Here is a 15,633-nt window from a genome sequence, read left to right as displayed (position 1 = left end):
TGCCTTGTAGTAATCAATAATTGTTGTGTTGTAATAATTCTGCAAAGTAAGCAGTGGTGGGCAAAGAAACTTCCAAACTTCGTGGAACGGCTCTTCGGAAAATTGGTCATGTAACCATCTGGTCTTGGTAGATAAAAAACAGAAGTAGGAAGTCTGATCTTTAGCAGATAGTTTGTGGTCGATTACAAAGGCAGGAAATCTGATTCTGCAAACAAAACTTTCAGACTATGGAAAACCCCTCTGGTTTTTTAGTTTTTTGGGTTTTTTTTGTTTTTTTTGGTTTTGTTTTTTTTTTTCTTTTACAAACTGGTATACACAGTATTCATAATAAGGGGATTTAAACAGAGTGAGTTTAATTATGTATTTCTCTTTATCTAGGTCCATGTTATTTTCTTATTTTAAGTTTTCTGGTTTATACAAACTCCAAAACTTCTGGATTAACACGATTCATTTATCAATTATCACAGATTTGAAGGTCCTACAGGGACCTTGGAGAGCTTTTCCCACCTTAATGTCTCTGGGATTCTTTGCTCCCCAGCACCCACCATTTGCCCCGTTGTTTTTGGGGCAAGTCCCCTTGAGGATTGCGGTGGCAGCACAGGCATCTCCGTGCAAAATAATGATGCTGGTAATTACTGGAGAGAAAACAAGAGGAACTGAAGAAAGAAAAAGGAGGATTTAGGCGTCCTGCCCCCGCCACCCCGCCGTGTCCCACAGGGCGCGCCACACCCAACATGGCGCCTTTCCTGAAGGCGCCGCCACACCTAAAATGGCGGAGCCGCTTCCGGCAGCGCAGCAACATGGCGGCGAGGGAGCGCTTCCGGGGCGGGTGGAACTGCGCAGAGCCAAGATGGCGGCGGCCGCGGTCGGAGTCTCCTTGAGGCGCGGAGTCCCCGCGCGGCTGCTGCGGGCCGGGCCGCGGGCGGTGAGGGGCCGCGGGGGGCGGGGATGGAGGGAGGGCAGGCGCGGCAGAGGCGGGCTGGGCGGCAGGATGGCGGTGGGAGAGAAAGGGGTGAGCTGAGGGGGAGAGGGAGCTGGAAGGGGCTGGGAGGGAACTGGGGATGGATGGGAGGGAAAGGGTGGGAGAGATGGTGTGGGGGGGCTGGGAGGGGCAGGGGAAAGCTCCAGACAGGACTGGGGGGCGGGAAAATCTGGGAAAATGGAGTGGGCTGCCGGGAAATAGGGTCAGTGGCAGAGGGGCTGTGGGATTTGGGAGGAATAGGGTCAGTGGCAGAGGAACTGTTGGATTTAGGGAGGAATAGGGTCAGTGTCAGGGGGTTTTGGGTTTTGTGAGGAATAGGGTCAGTGTCAGGGGTTTTTATGAGGAATAGGGTCAGTGTCAGGGGTTTTTATGAGGAATAGGGTCAGTGTCAGGAGTATTTGGGAGGAATAGGGTCAGTGTCAGGGGTTTTTGTGAGGAATAGGGTCAGTGTCAGGGGGTTTTGGGAGGAATAGGGTCAGTGTCAGGGGTTTTTATGAGGAATAGGGTCAGTGTCAGGGGTTTTTGGGATTTGTGAGGAATAGGGTCAGTGTCAGGGGTTTTTGGGAGGAATAGGGTCAGTGTCAGGGGTTTTTGGGATTTGTGAGGAATAGGGTCAGTGTCAGGGGTATTTGTGAGGAATAGGGTCAGTGTCAGGGTTTTTGGGGGGGATTTTGGGATTTGTGAGGAATAGGGTCTGTGGGATTTGGGACTGGGAGGGAAAGGGCAGGAGGGATCCAGGATGAGGTGAAATAGGGAAGAACAGGGCAAGGGGCAGCTGGGAGGGGCTGGGGGGATAAATGGAATTTGGGGGCAGTTCAGGAAGAGCAGTCGGAGCTGCAGTGGGGTTTTCCTGGGAGAGGGGAGCAGGGCTGGCCACTGGAACCTGGAAAAGGCTGGGAAGAACAAGGAGAGCAAATTTTGGGAATATTGGTCTTGCTTCAGGCAGGGGGAGCCCCAGGATATATTTATATAAAAGATTTAATTCTAAATAAATAAAAATAATTAAGAAAAACTATATATATTTGCATATATAAATGTATTTATATATGTGTAAATATATACATTTATATATTTGCAATTTTATGGTTTTATATACATTTATTTATAAATATATATGTGTAATATGTGTATATATGTATATTTACAGACATTATACACAGACATATCTAATTAATGTACATAAAATGTACATAAATATATACAGACCTAAAATAGAATTAAATTATTATAATTACACTTATAAGGCACAAACAAATACAACTTATAAGCATGTATATAAATACATGTAATTCATAAACACACAGAGAATATATAAATTCATCCCTTATAAAATGGAATGTGTACTTACATATACACATAAATGTGTTTGTATATATATAAATACATACAAATATGATGTGTTCTATTGAATATGCACTGTATAAATATGTGTAAGTACAGAATACATGGAATATATAAACACATATGCTATAATTTTAAACACAATGAAGTATAAAATAAATAATTATATCATAATGACAGTCAGTAGAATATATAAATACATATAATTTATAAGCATATAACTTATAAATAAAATACACAATAAACAATGTACATGTTTGTATAAGCACATATACATGTTTCTGAACATACATGTATATAAACATTTATAATATACACTGTGTTATATAATATATATAACCTATAAATACATACAATATAATAACATTATAAATACATGGAGCATGTTATATCCACACACTTTTCCAAACATTTATAGCATATTTGCATATAGGTGTGTTTAAATATAAATGTAGGTATCACATTTTTATAGCTTTATATATGTGTGTGTATATACATATAGTTAATATATTTAATATATTTTCTATCTATGCACACATATCCATCTCTGTATCTCCTCCTGGAGCTCTCCTTGTGGGATCTGAGAATGTTTTACCCATTATCTGAGCTGTTTCTCCCTGGACCCAGGGTGGATCTGAGCTGTTTCTCTCTGGATCCAGGGTGGATCTGAGCTGTTTTTCCCTGGATCTGAGCTGTTTCTCCCTGGATCCAGGGTGGATCTGAGCTGTTTCTCCCTGGATCCAGGGTGGATCTGAGCTGTTTCTCTCCGGATCCAGGGTGGATCTGAGCTGTTTTTCCCTGGATCTGAGCTGTTTTTTCCCTGGATCTGAGCTGTTTCTCTCTGGATCCAGGGTGGATCTGAGCTGTTTTTCCCTGGTTCTGAGCTGTTTCTCCCTGGATCCAGGGTGGATCTGAGCTGTTTTTCCCTGGATCTGAGCTGTTTCTCCCTGGATCCAGGGTGGATCTGAGCTGTTTTTCCCTGGATCTGAGCTGTTTCTCCCTGGATCCAGGGTGGATCTGAGCTGTTTTTCCCTGGATCTGAGCTGTTTCTCTCTGGATCCAGGGTGGATCTGAGCTGTTTTTCCCTGGATCTGAGCTGTTTCTCCCTGGATCCAGGGTGGATCTGAGCTGTTTCTCCCTGGATCTGAGCTGTTTCTCCCTGGATCTGAGCTGTTTCTCTCTGGATCCAGGGTGGATCTGAGCTGTTTCTCTCTGGATCCAGGGTGGTTCTGAGCTGGTTTTCCCTGGATCTGAGCTGTTTCTCTCTGGATCCAGGGTGGATTTGAGCTGTTTTTCCCTGGATCTGAGCTGTTTCTCCCTGGATCCAGGGTGGATCTGAGCTGTTTTTCCCTGGATCTGAGCTGTTTTTCCCTGGATCTGAGCTGTTTCTCCCTGGGCCCAGGTGCTGCGGGAGGCGCAGACGGCGGCGGCGGCGCCGCGGTTGAAGAAATTCGCCATTTACAGATGGGACCCCGACAAGCCCGGGGACAAACCCCGCATGCAGACCTACGAGGTGGACCTGAACAAGTGGGTATCCCTGGGGAATGGGGCTGGGGACAGTCCCAGCTCCAGGGAATGGCTGGGAGGGGGCTGCTCCCCTCTGGCACAGAGCAGCTCGTTGTGAGCACAGCCACCATGGTGTTATCCCAGGAAAAAGCAGATTTTCCACAGGAGAAGCAAATTATCCCAGGAAAAAGCAGATTTTCCACAGGCACCGTGGGTGTTATTCCAGGAAAAAGCAGATTTTCCACAGGCACCATGGGTGTTATTCCAGGAAAAAGCAGGTTTCCCCAAGCTCCTGTGGGGCTGTTTTCCCCTGCCTGACCTCGGTGCTGAAGGTGTCCCCAGTGCCACTGTCCCAGCAGGGAAAGGTGACAGTGCTGTGACATATGAGGGCCTGTCTGTGTCCCTGGGAAGGGGTAAAGAGGTGCTGGTGGATTCAATAAACTTGATTTATTTGAGAGGTTTGGGGGCTGCTGAAGAAGAAGGAGGGCAGCTTTTCCCATGGCCAGGTGGTGGCCTGGCAGGTGTCAGGAACAGTGACAGGGGACAGGGCTGGAACCAAAACAGGAGAGGTTTGGGTGGGATACTGGGAATAAATTCTTCCCTAGGAGAGGTTGAGATGGGATTTTGGGAAGGAGTTCTTCCCTATGAGGCTGGCACAGAATTTCCAGAGAAGCTGTGGCTGCCACATCCCTGGAAGTGTCCCAGGCCAGGCTGGATGTGTCCTGGAGCCAGCTGGGATATAGAGGAAGTTGTCTCTGCCTGCCCTTCCACCCCAACCCTTTCTGGGATTATTCCAGAAGAGAATTCCATGTGCTGCTCACAACTCCCAGGGAGAGCAGGTGCTCTTCCCATGGTCTATCCACACTTGGCTGTGTGGATGAAACAGCTCCAAAACAGCTCTTGCTTCCCTGGGATCCTGGGAAAGGGCTCAGAAACCTTCCCATGGATGTTCTGCATGGATTTCCCAGAGCTGCTCCAGAGGAATCCTCCCCAAACCCTTCCCTGAGCTCCTCCTCAGGAATCCCCCCCAAACCCTTCCCTGAGCTGCTCCAGAGGAATCCACCCCAAACCCTTCCCTGAGCTCCTCCTCAGGAATCCCCCCCAAACCCTTCCCTGAGCTCCTCCTCAGGAATCCCCCCCAAACCCTTCCCTGAGCTCCTCCTCAGGAATCCCCCCCAAACCCTTCCCTGAGCTCCTCTTCAGGAATCCCCCCCAAACCCTTCCCTGAGCTCCTCCTCAGGAATCCCCCCCAAACCCTTCCCTGAGCTGCTCTAGAGGAATCCACCCCAAACCCTTCCCTGAGCTCCTCCTCAGGAATCCCCCCCAAACCCTTCCCTGAGCTCCTCCTCAGGAATCTACCCCAAACCCTTCCCTGAGCTCTCAGTCCCACCCAGTCCCTACTCAAAACCCACAAGAGCAACAGCTCTGGTTTTGAGGTGGCTTTGCCCCAGTGAATAATCCCTGGGTGGTGCCCTGGGTGTAAAATGACAAAAATTGTCCCCAAGTGTTTGTCCTGTGTCCCTTGTGATTCACAGGGACGGGCAGGGCTGTCACAGCCTGGCCCAGAGTGTGATCAGCACAGGAGAGTGTGAGCCCCACACTGGCCCTGGGCTGCCCTGCTGGTGCCCAGGTCCCTGTTTGCTCCCTGGGGTTGACACACAGTGAATGGCAGTTGATGAAAAGCCAAGGATGGGTGCAGGGCTCAAAGCCTGAGTGTGGGGCTCTGCAGGGTCAGTGGCTGGGTTTGTGCTGCAGGTGTGGGCCCATGGTGCTCGACGCCCTGATCAAGATCAAGAACGAGATGGACTCCACACTGACCTTCCGCAGGTCCTGCAGGGAGGGTAAGGACAGGCCATGGCTGGAGGGCTGACTGTGGGACCCCCAGAGAGCTCAGCCCCCCTGCCCTGCCCCCTGGGGGATAAAACACCAAAATGACCAAGGGTGAAACTCAGAACCTGCCCCTGGGGGGATAAGACACCAAAATGACCAAGGGTGAAACTCAGAACCTGCCCCTGGGGAGATAAGACACCAAAATGACCAAGGGTGAAACTCAGAACCCTCCCCTGTGAGGATAAAACACCAAAATGAACCAGGGAGTAAAGCTGGAGTTGGGGTGTAATGACACAGTTCTGAGCTGCCAGCTCCAGTAATTCCTTCCACAGCTCCCAGTTGTTCCAGTTCTCTCCCAGTCTGGTTCATCTACTGCCTCCCAGTGCGTGGGGCAATCCAGGGAGAGGTTGCAGCAGGGAGGCTGAGAGGGCAGGGGTGGAATGGGAGCAAGGAGCAGAGACTGTGCCAGAGCTGCTGTGGAAATCACACTGGTGGAACTGGGAGAGCCTGTGGGACTTCGAGGAACAGCTCCAGGAATCTTCTCCTTGGCCCTTTGGCCAAGGGCAGGGATGGACTGAGGAAAAGGCCATTGGTGGTTTGGGGTTGTGGCTGCTCCCACATCTGCTCTGAGGCAGCTTTGGGACTTTCTTGCCTTGGGAAAAACTCCTGATCCACATCTCATGCTGGTTACTGAGCTGTGGGATTGCATTCCTGGCTGGAGTGACCCTGGATTAGGGTCATGCTGAGCTATGGGATTGCATTCCTGGCTGGAATGCTCTGGATTAGGGTCATGCTGAGCTGTGGGATTGCATTCCTGGCTGGAATGCTCTGGATTAGGGTCATGCTGAGCTGTGGGATTGCATTCCTGGCTGGAGTGACCCTGGATTAGGGTCATGCTGAGCTGTGGGATTGCATTCCTGGCTGGAGTGACCCTGGATTAGGGTCATGCTGAGCTGTGGGATTGCATTCCTGGCTGGAGTGACCCTGGATTAGGGTCATGCTGAGCTGTGGGATTGCATTCCTGGCTGGAATGCTCTGGATTAGGGTCATGCTGAGCTGTGGGATTGCATTCCTGGCTGGAATGCTCTGGATTAGGGTCATGCTGAGCTGTGGGATTGCATTCCTGGCTGGAGTGACCCTGGATTAGGGTCATGCTGAGCTGTGGGATTGCATTCCTGGCTGGAATGCTCTGGATTAGGGTCATGCTGAGCTGTGGGATTGCATTCCTGGCTGGAATGCTCTGGATTAACAGGTGGGCCTGCAGGCAGGGGCAGTCTCAGGGCAGGTGGTGCCTGGGGCTGTTTTGTCTGGGATGGAAATGGAAAGCAGAGCTCCTGAGGCAGCTTTTCCCCTGGAATCTGCACAGCAGGGGCAGGAATTCCACACAGAGTGGGGTTCCCAGACTGCCAAAACTCTTCCCAAGCTGGAATTCACTGCCCTGAATATTTTCCCTGGACAGGACAGATTTTCAGGCTGGGCTGGTTCCATCCTGCCCCTTCTGTGGCACCCCTGATCCCACATTCCTGCTCCCCTCCCTGCTGGCTGGAAAATGCAGTGGCAGGAGGAGCCTGGTGGCAGTGCCAGGGCTGGACACCATCACAGGTGTCATTTCATCTCTTTGTTGGGCTATTTCTGTCCCTCTGCTGTCTCTCCTCTCACCTGTGGGTGAGTTTGTGCCCCAGGAAGGAGCCTCTGCCTTCCATTCCTGAATTTGAGGGATGATTTGGGTTATTTATTCCCCTTTTGTGAGGAGAGGCTGCTTATTCCAGGGTGTTTTGGTTTAGGAGGAAACTTTTAAAGGGATTCTTCTAGAAAACAAATTTAAGCAGCCCTTTTTCTAATTGGTTTGGGACAGAGATTTCTTTGGAGAGAAGTGGAAACAATTGTTTGTTTATTAGGTAAAGCAATCTCTTGCACAAAAAATTGAACAATACTGAACAATAAAATTTAGCATCACTCCAAAGAGATGATAAATTCAGAATTCTGCTTTATGAGCTGCAGCTCAGTTTACTTAGTCTGCCATTAGTCTTTTTGGAGTTGGGAAATGTTGTTGTCTAGGCCAGGCTATAGGTGTGAGCTTCTGGTGCTCTTCAGAGTAGGTTAAACAATTTTAAGAAAAAGGGGGGAAAAAGGGAATAGTCTAGGGAACAAACACAAATCCAAAGCAATTCTAGTGTTTTAATACAAAAGTTTATGTATCATGTACACATACAGTTTATCTTTTCTATCTGAAGAATGTAAGCAATATTCTTACTATACTTTTATTATGTTTAAAACTGTTTTTGAGCTCTCACTGAGACTTGTTTTTGAAGCTTTTTTTTGTTTTTAAGTTCTCACCAAAACTTACTTTTCACACTAAATTTTAAGGCTTTTACTACTTAAAGCACTTCAAACATATTTTTACTTACTTAAATGTACTTACTTAAAACTTAAGCATAGACCTTTATTTTATGTATGAGTGGCTTAATATGCTTTAATTCATTTAAAGGTTTTAATTCAAACCCTCTCTGTGACCTCTGTTTTCTAGACTCCAACATCTGATAACAAAAAAAAAAAGGGGTGCTGAGCAGCTCCTCTGACCATTATTTCTACGAGCAGCAGCACATTTGTGGGTTTGCTGCAGCTTGGATCCATCCCAGCCTGGAAAGGAAGGACAGAAACCAGTCAGAACTGTGGCTTTTAGGGACAAAAAAAGTTGGGCAGTGCCCAGGGAGGTCCTAGGTGTCCCTGTCTGGAGACTCCCAAACCACATTCCAGTGTCACCTGCTCCAGGGTTGGACTGGAGGATTCCCAGAGGTCCCTGCCAGCTCTGGGATTCTCTGACTCAGGAAGCTGCAGCAGTTTCCCACATTTTAATGTCATGTTTTTGGTTGCAATTTTTATTATTTTTCATTTATTTTATGCCTCTCTTGGCTCCCACCTCATGCCCCAAACCTGAGAGCAGAGATCTCCCCAGACCACACCCAAACCACCTCATTTCCTTGTTGAAGTTAAAAAATATTTGGCCCCAGTGGCAAATTCCAGCATTTTTTTCCTTTAGGGTTTTGTGGGAAAGACCCTGGTGGAGTGGGAGGGGTCTTTTTGGGAATCTGGTGGATTGAGAGAAGAAGTTTTTTGAGACCCTGGCAGGTTGGGAAGAGGTTTTCCAGGACAGATGAGGATACTGGGAGAGCAAGAAGAGATTTTTTGGGATGGGTGAGGCCTCTGGAGGGTCAGGAAGAGGCTTTTCCAGGACCAGTGATGAGGTTTCCTGGAATGGGTGAGGACCCTGGTGCAGTGAGAGAAGGTTTTTTTGGGATAAGTGAGGGTCCCAGAAGGTTGGGAAGAGCCTTTCTGGGAGGTTTCCTGGGCTGGGTGAGGACCCTGCTGGGTTGGAAAGGGGTTTCCAAGACCCTGGCAGGTCGAGCAGAGGTTTTTTGGGATCCTGATGGATTGGGAAGAGTCGAGTGGAGCCTCCCCAGGGCTGTTTTTGGGGCCAGGAGGGAAAATCCCACACTTGGCTCTGCTTTTCCCCCTCAGGGATCTGTGGCTCCTGTGCAATGAACATTGCTGGGGGCAACACCCTGGCCTGCATCAAAAAAATCGACAGTGACCTCAACAAAGTCACCAAGATCTACCCCCTGCCCCACATGTACGTGGTGAAGGACCTGGTCCCGGTGAGTGCAGCCCCTGGAGGGTCCAGGGGACACCCAGGGCTGGGACAGGCGTGGCAGGTGCCACCAAGGTCAGGGCTCAGTGTCCCTTGGGTGGGTCCCAGTGACTAAATATGTCCTGGCCTGGAATGTGGCAGGTTTGGGGAGGGTTGAGGTGTGAATTTGAGGTGAAGCTGTGCCAGGAGGGGATTTGGGTGGGATGCTGGAAGAGGCTCTGCCCTGAGGGTGGGGCTGAAGGGAGGGGTGGGAGCCCCACGGCTTGGGCAGCAGGGTGGGGGTGGGGTGCATCCAGCTGGGGATATTCCCCAGAAGCTGAGGAGATGCTCTGTGTTCCCCTGGCAGGACCTGAGTAACTTCTATGCACAGTACAAGTCCATTGAGCCCTACCTGAAGAAGAAGGACGAGTCCAAGGAGGGCAAGCAGCAGTACCTGCAGTCCATTGAGGAGCGCCAGAAACTGGTCACTGCCCTGCTGAGGGTCACACCTGGGCAGCTGCACATCCCCACACCTGCTGAGATCCAATCCTGGCAGGGGGGACAGGGCACCTGAGTGGGGGATGGGGCCTGGGATGGGGGACAGGGACCTGGGATGGGGGACAGGGACCTGGGATGGGGGACAGGGACCTGAGATGGGGGACAGAGCCCTGGGATGGGGGACAGGGACCTGGGATGGGGGACAGAGCCCTGGGATGGGGGACAGAGCCCTGGGATGGGGGACAGGGACCTGGGATGGGGGACAGGGACCTGAGATGGGGGACAGAGCCCTGGGATGGGGGACAGGGACCTGGGATGGGGGACAGAGCCCTGGGATGGGGGACAGAGCCCTGGGATGGGGGACAGAGCCCTGGGATGGGGGACAGGGACCTGGGATGGGGGACAGGGACCTGGGATGGGGGACAGGGACCTGGGATGAGGGACAGGGACCTGGGATGGGGGACAGAGCCCTGGGATGGGGGACAGGGACCTGGGATGAGGGACAGGGGCCTGGGATGGGGGACAGGGGCCTGGGATGAGGGACAGGGGCCTGGGATGGGGGACAGGGACGTGGGATGGGGGACAGAGCCCTGGCATGAGGGACAGAGCCCTGGCATGAGGGACAGAGCCCTGGGATGAGGGACAGGGACCTGGGATGGGGGACAGGGACCTGGGATGAGGGACAGGGACCTGGCATGGGGGACAGGGACCTGGGATGGGGGACAGGGACCTGGGATGAGGGACAGGGGCCTGGGATGGGGGACAGGGACATGGGATAAGGGACAGGGCCCTAGAATGGGGGTCAAAGGCCCTGTAGCTGCTTGCTCAGGGCAGAGAGCTGGGGTTTCCAGGGGAGCTCTGATCCCATTCCCACATCTGCCATGTGAAATTCCAGGCTGGAATAGTTCAGCTGTGCTGGGGTGTCTGACCCTGCTCCCAGCTCATGGGTTTTGCAGCCTGGAAAGCTCCTGGGAAAGCCAAAGTGCAAGATTTGGTGTGTCTGTGCTGAGCAGGGGGATTTTGAGGGGATTTTTTTGAGCTCTTTAAAAGGCTGATAGTGTGGCCAAGTTTTGGGGTGGATTTCCATGGCTGGCACAGGGATTAGGAGCAGATCAGGAGAGGTTTTTCCTCCAACCTGCTGGAATGGATCCATCATTCCCCAGCTCCCAGCTCAGGCTGTCCTTGCTCTGCTGCAGAGGCACCAAATCTCCATTTTGGTGAACTGCAGGAAGGGAGGCTGAGCAAAGGGCGTTCAGGGGAACACTGCAAGTGACATCCCATAATAGCCCCAGAGCTGGAGAGCCTGCAGGAATCTCTGCAGAGGCAGCAGTTGGTTCTCCTGCACCAATTCCCATCTTGTCTGATCCCTTTGGGATCAGTAATGTAAATTAAGCCAGGTTGGCCTCTGTCTGTGTTTGGGAGAAACTGATGGGCCACAGGGCCACCCTGAGCTCCTCAGTGTCCTGTCCAGAATGAGGAATCAGCTCCTCATTCCAGCAGGAATGAGCAGAGCTGTCTGAGTCACTTCTGTGTGGAGCTGAACTCCTCCTGTACCTGGAAATGGGGAAGTGATCCAGGACTCTGCTCCTGTGCCCTGGGTGCCCTCAGGGACAGGCTGCACCCTGAGCTTACCCCGAGGCTGCTGGGCAGACTTTGCTCTCCCTTCCCTGCCAGGCACACCTGGAATTGTTCACTGGGGACAAATCTCTGCCTGTCCTGGCAGGGACAGGCTGGGGAGGAGCTGGGAGTGGGGGAGACCCAGGGTGGGGAGAGAGGCAGGGATACAGGAAATGCCAGGGGAGAGATGGAGGAGAGCCCAGGGCAGGGATTCAGGAAATCCCAGGGCAGGGGTGCAGGAGAGCCCAGGGCAGGGGTGCAGGAGAGCCCAGGGCAGGGGTGCAGGAAATCCCAGGGCAGGGGTGCAGGAGAGCCCAGGGCAGGGGTGCAGGAGAGCCCAGGGCAGGGGTGCAGGAAATCCCAGGGCAGGGGTGCAGGAGAGCCCAGGGCAGGGATGCAGGAGAGTCCAGGGCAGGGATGCAGGAGAGCCCAGGGCAGGGATGCAGGAGAGCCCAGGGCAGGGGTGCAGGAGAATGGGGCAGGGATGTAGGGGATCCCAGGGCAGGGGAGCAGGAGAATGGAGCAGGGATGTAGGGGATCCCAGGGCTGGGGAGCAGGAGAATGGAGCAGGGATGTAGGGGATCCCAGGGCTGGGGAGCAGGAGAATGGAGCAGGGATGTAGGGGATCCCAGGGCAGGAATGCAGGAGATCCCAGCAGCTTCCCCTTCCTCTCCAGGCCGTGCCCTTCCCCTGCTGTCCCAGATCCTGGTTCACTGTGTGGGTCCTATCACCAGAGAATCCCCTGAGCTGGGAGGTGGCCTCAAGGACCCTGGGGGTCCATAGGGCTTTGGGGGACAGTTCCTGTCCTCCATCTGGGAGGGTTGGGATTGATCCCCTCAGGAATTGTTGCCCCACAGCAGCTCTGCCTCACACGGAGGGGAGGTGACAGAGGGTGGAGCCCTGTGTCACCTGCCCTTTGGTGACATCCTGCCGTGTCCCCTCCCCTGGCAGGACGGGCTCTATGAGTGCATCCTGTGTGCCTGCTGCAGCACCAGCTGTCCCAGCTACTGGTGGAACGGGGACAAGTACCTGGGCCCTGCTGTGCTCATGCAGGTGAGGATGGATCTTTGTCACCTGGCTGGTGTCACCTGCCACTGCTGATGCCTTGGAGTGGCTGCCTAGAACAGGGACCAGACAAGATTATGAGAATAAAAGTGCGTGTTTGTTAAAGGCCTATCACAGACTCACCTTGGGCTGTCAGAAGCCTCTGAGGTTACACCCAAGATGTCACGAGTTTTTCAGACAATTACAAATTTGGTTCATTTGCATATCAAGGGTTAATCCTCCAATTACAGCTTCAGGTAATGAAGTCGTTTATCCCCAGTTTGCTCCACACAGTTCATTTCATTTGTACTTTTCTGGGCCTGAAGCTGTAGGGTATTCTTGAGTTTCAGAGAAATTGCTTTGCCTGCTTAAAATGGGAGACCAGCATGTGACAGGCTGTGGAGTTCAGAGCCAGGCACAGATCTGAAAAACAGAAAATTTGAATTCTCAGGGGTCAGTGTCACCTGGCCTGGGTGGGCAGGGTGTAGCTGAGAAGTTTATGAGTGGGCAGGGTCTAGCTGAGGTCCCAGGCTGGCCCTGCTGGGGTCCCAGGCTGGCCCTGCTGAGGTTCCTGGGTGGCCAGGCTGTATCTGAGGTCCCAGGCTGGCCCTGCTGGGGTCCCTGGGTGGGCAGGCTGTATCTGAGGTCCCAGGCTGGCCCTGCTGAGGTCCCTGGGTGGGCAGGCTGTATCTGAGGGTCCCAGGCTGGCCCTGCTGGGGTCCCCAGGCGCTGGCAGCCCCCTGTCCCCCCAGGCGTACCGCTGGATGATCGACTCGCGCGATGACTTCACGGAGGAGCGGCTGGCGCAGCTGCAGGATCCATTCTCCCTGTACCGCTGCCACACCATCATGAACTGCACCCGCACCTGCCCCAAGGTACGGCTGCCATGGGGGCAGAGCTGGCATGGAACAGCTGCCATGGGGCCATGGGGGCAGAGCTGGCATGGAACAGCTGCCATGGGGCACAGCTGCCATGGGGGCATGGGGACAGAGCTGGCATGGAACAGCTGCATGGGGGCAACAGTGGCACTTGGGGGACACGGGACAGTGGCACTGCCACAGCCTCATCAGGTCACCATGTCCTGGGATAAAAAGTAGTGCCAGGCACCTCCTGTACCCAATATTTCTATGAGTAGCAACTCATTTTTGATTTTATTGTGACTTGGATCCATCTGTGACTTCCCAGGGTCAATTCCAGCAGCTCAATTCCAGGTTTTAGGGGGAAAAAAAGAAGTAGCAGCAGGTTTGGGAGTTCACTACAGCTTGGAGAGGAGGAGGGAGGGAGGGGAGGTGCTGCAGCCCCCCCAGAGGCACTGACCAGCCCCTCCCACAGGGGCTGAACCCCGGCAAAGCCATCGCTGAGATCAAGAAGATGATGGCGACCTACAAGCAGAAGGCAGCAGCTGCCTGAGGGCTGAGTGACCTGGAGTGACCTCAGAGTGACCCTGAGTGACCTCAGAGTGACCCTGAGTGACCCTCACACCTGGCAGCTCCAGCAGGGCGTTACCTGTGCCAGGGCTTACCTGTGCACCTGCAATAAAGGCTGTAAAGAACAACTCTATCCTTTTATTGGTCCTTTATTAATCCTTTATTAATTCCCCTCATGGAACCTTTTGCCATCCCAGCCTTCTCAGGGCTGGGGAGAGCTGGAAATCCTGGGATTGGCTGGTGCCAGGGAACAGTGCAGGGACCTTGGGCCTGAACTCCCCAAACTGAGGATGTGGAGCTCCCAGGGTGCAGCATGGGGTAAAACCCTGGGGGCAGATCCACCAGGAGTGAGGTGTCCCATCCTGCCCCGTGGCATCCTGATTTTTACTCCAGATCCCAAGGAAATGGGATTTTTTAGGGTTGAATCATCTTTTCTCTCATATTTTTGCCTCCAGATCCCAATTCCACCAGGAGCAAGGTGTTCTCTTCCCAGCCCATGGGATCCTGGTTTATATTCCTGATTTTTACTCCAAATCCTAAGGAACTGGAATTTTTTGGGTTGAATCCTCCTCTTTTCCCTGGTATTTCAACCTCCAACTTTTTCCAGTTTGGGATGTTTGGAGCAGCTCCTGGGGCTGAGAGAAAGGAATTGCTTCAGCTTTGAATTTGTGGCTTTTGGTTTGAACAATTCAAACCTCCCAGAAATGTGATGCTGCTCCTGCTGAGGTCACCAGGATGCCACTCCTGGGATGTCCCAGCCCGGTTTCGGGGTGCAGACTCCATTTCCCAGCATCCCCCGGGTGCCACACCCTGATTTTGGGGTGTGGACTCCATTTCCCAGCATCCCCCGCGTGTCACAGCCCGGTTTCGGGGTGCAGACTCCATTTCCCAGCATCCCCTGGGTGTTCCAGCCCGGTTTCGGGGTGTGGACTCCATTTCCCAGCATCCCCCGGGTGTCCCAGCCCGGTTTCGGGGTGCGGACTCCATTTCCCAGCATCCCCCTGGTGTCCCAGCCCGGTTTCGGGGTGCGGACTCCATTTCCCAGCATCCCCCGGGTGTCCCAGCCCGGTTTCAGGGCGCGGACTCCATTTCCCAGCATCCCCCAGGTGCCACACCCTGATTTTGGGGTGTGGACTCCATTTCCCAGCATGCCCCGGGGTGTCCCAGCCCGGTTTCGGGGTGCGGACTCCATTTCCCAGCATCCCCCGCGTGTCACAGCCCGGTTTCGGGGTGCGGACTCCATTTCCCAGCATCCCCCGGGTGTCCCAGCCCGGTTTCGGGGTGCGGACTCCATTTCCCAGCATCCCCCGGGTGTCCCAGCCCGGTTTCGGGGTGCGGACTCCATTTCCCAGCATCCCCTGGGTGTTCCAGCCCGGTTTCGGGGTGTGGACTCCATTTCCCAGCATCCCCCGGGTGTCCCAGCCCGGTTTCGGGGTGCGGACTCCATTTCCCAGCATCCCCCGGGTGTCCCAGCCCGGTTTCAGGGCGCGGACTCCATTTCCCAGCATCCCCCAGGTGCCACACCCTGATTTTGGGGTGTGGACTCCATTTCCCAGCATGCCCCGGGGTGTCCCAGCCCGGTTTCAGGGTGCGGACTCCATTTCCCAGCATCCCCCGGGTGTCCCAGCCCGGTTTCGGGGTGCGGACTCCATTTCCCAGCATCCCCCGGGTGTTCCAGCCCGGTTTCAGGGTGCGGACTCCATTTCCCAGCATCCCCCAGGTGCCACACCCTGATTTTGGGGTGTGGACTCCATTTCCCA

The 15,633-nt window shown here is 53.2% G+C and overlaps 1 protein-coding gene across 2 annotated transcripts; it reads left to right on the top strand.

Annotated features, from left to right (window-relative positions):
* Positions 1-799: 799 nt before the first annotated feature.
* SDHB (succinate dehydrogenase complex iron sulfur subunit B) lies at positions 800-14,001 on the top strand. 2 transcript variants are annotated; one of them, XM_079326249.1, is made up of 9 exons: positions 800-925; positions 3,726-3,850; positions 5,585-5,670; positions 9,179-9,315; positions 9,655-9,771; positions 12,354-12,455; positions 13,199-13,321; positions 13,779-13,878; positions 13,911-14,001. In XM_079326249.1, exons 1-8 carry the CDS (start codon positions 851-853, stop codon positions 13,854-13,856), a joined length of 843 nt encoding a protein of 280 aa, XP_079182375.1. In that variant the 5' UTR covers positions 800-850; the 3' UTR covers positions 13,857-13,878; positions 13,911-14,001. The 2 variants fall into 2 exon arrangements, with proteins under 2 accessions (XP_079182375.1, XP_079182374.1); XM_079326248.1 differs by having other exon boundaries at positions 13,779-14,001.
* Positions 14,002-15,633: the final 1,632 nt, after the last annotated feature.

Source organism: Erithacus rubecula (genome assembly GCF_903797595.1).
Source record: "Erithacus rubecula genome assembly, chromosome: 24".
Classification (NCBI taxonomy): Eukaryota; Metazoa; Chordata; class Aves; order Passeriformes; family Muscicapidae; genus Erithacus; species Erithacus rubecula.
This window is presented reverse-complemented; position numbering and strand designations above follow the sequence as displayed.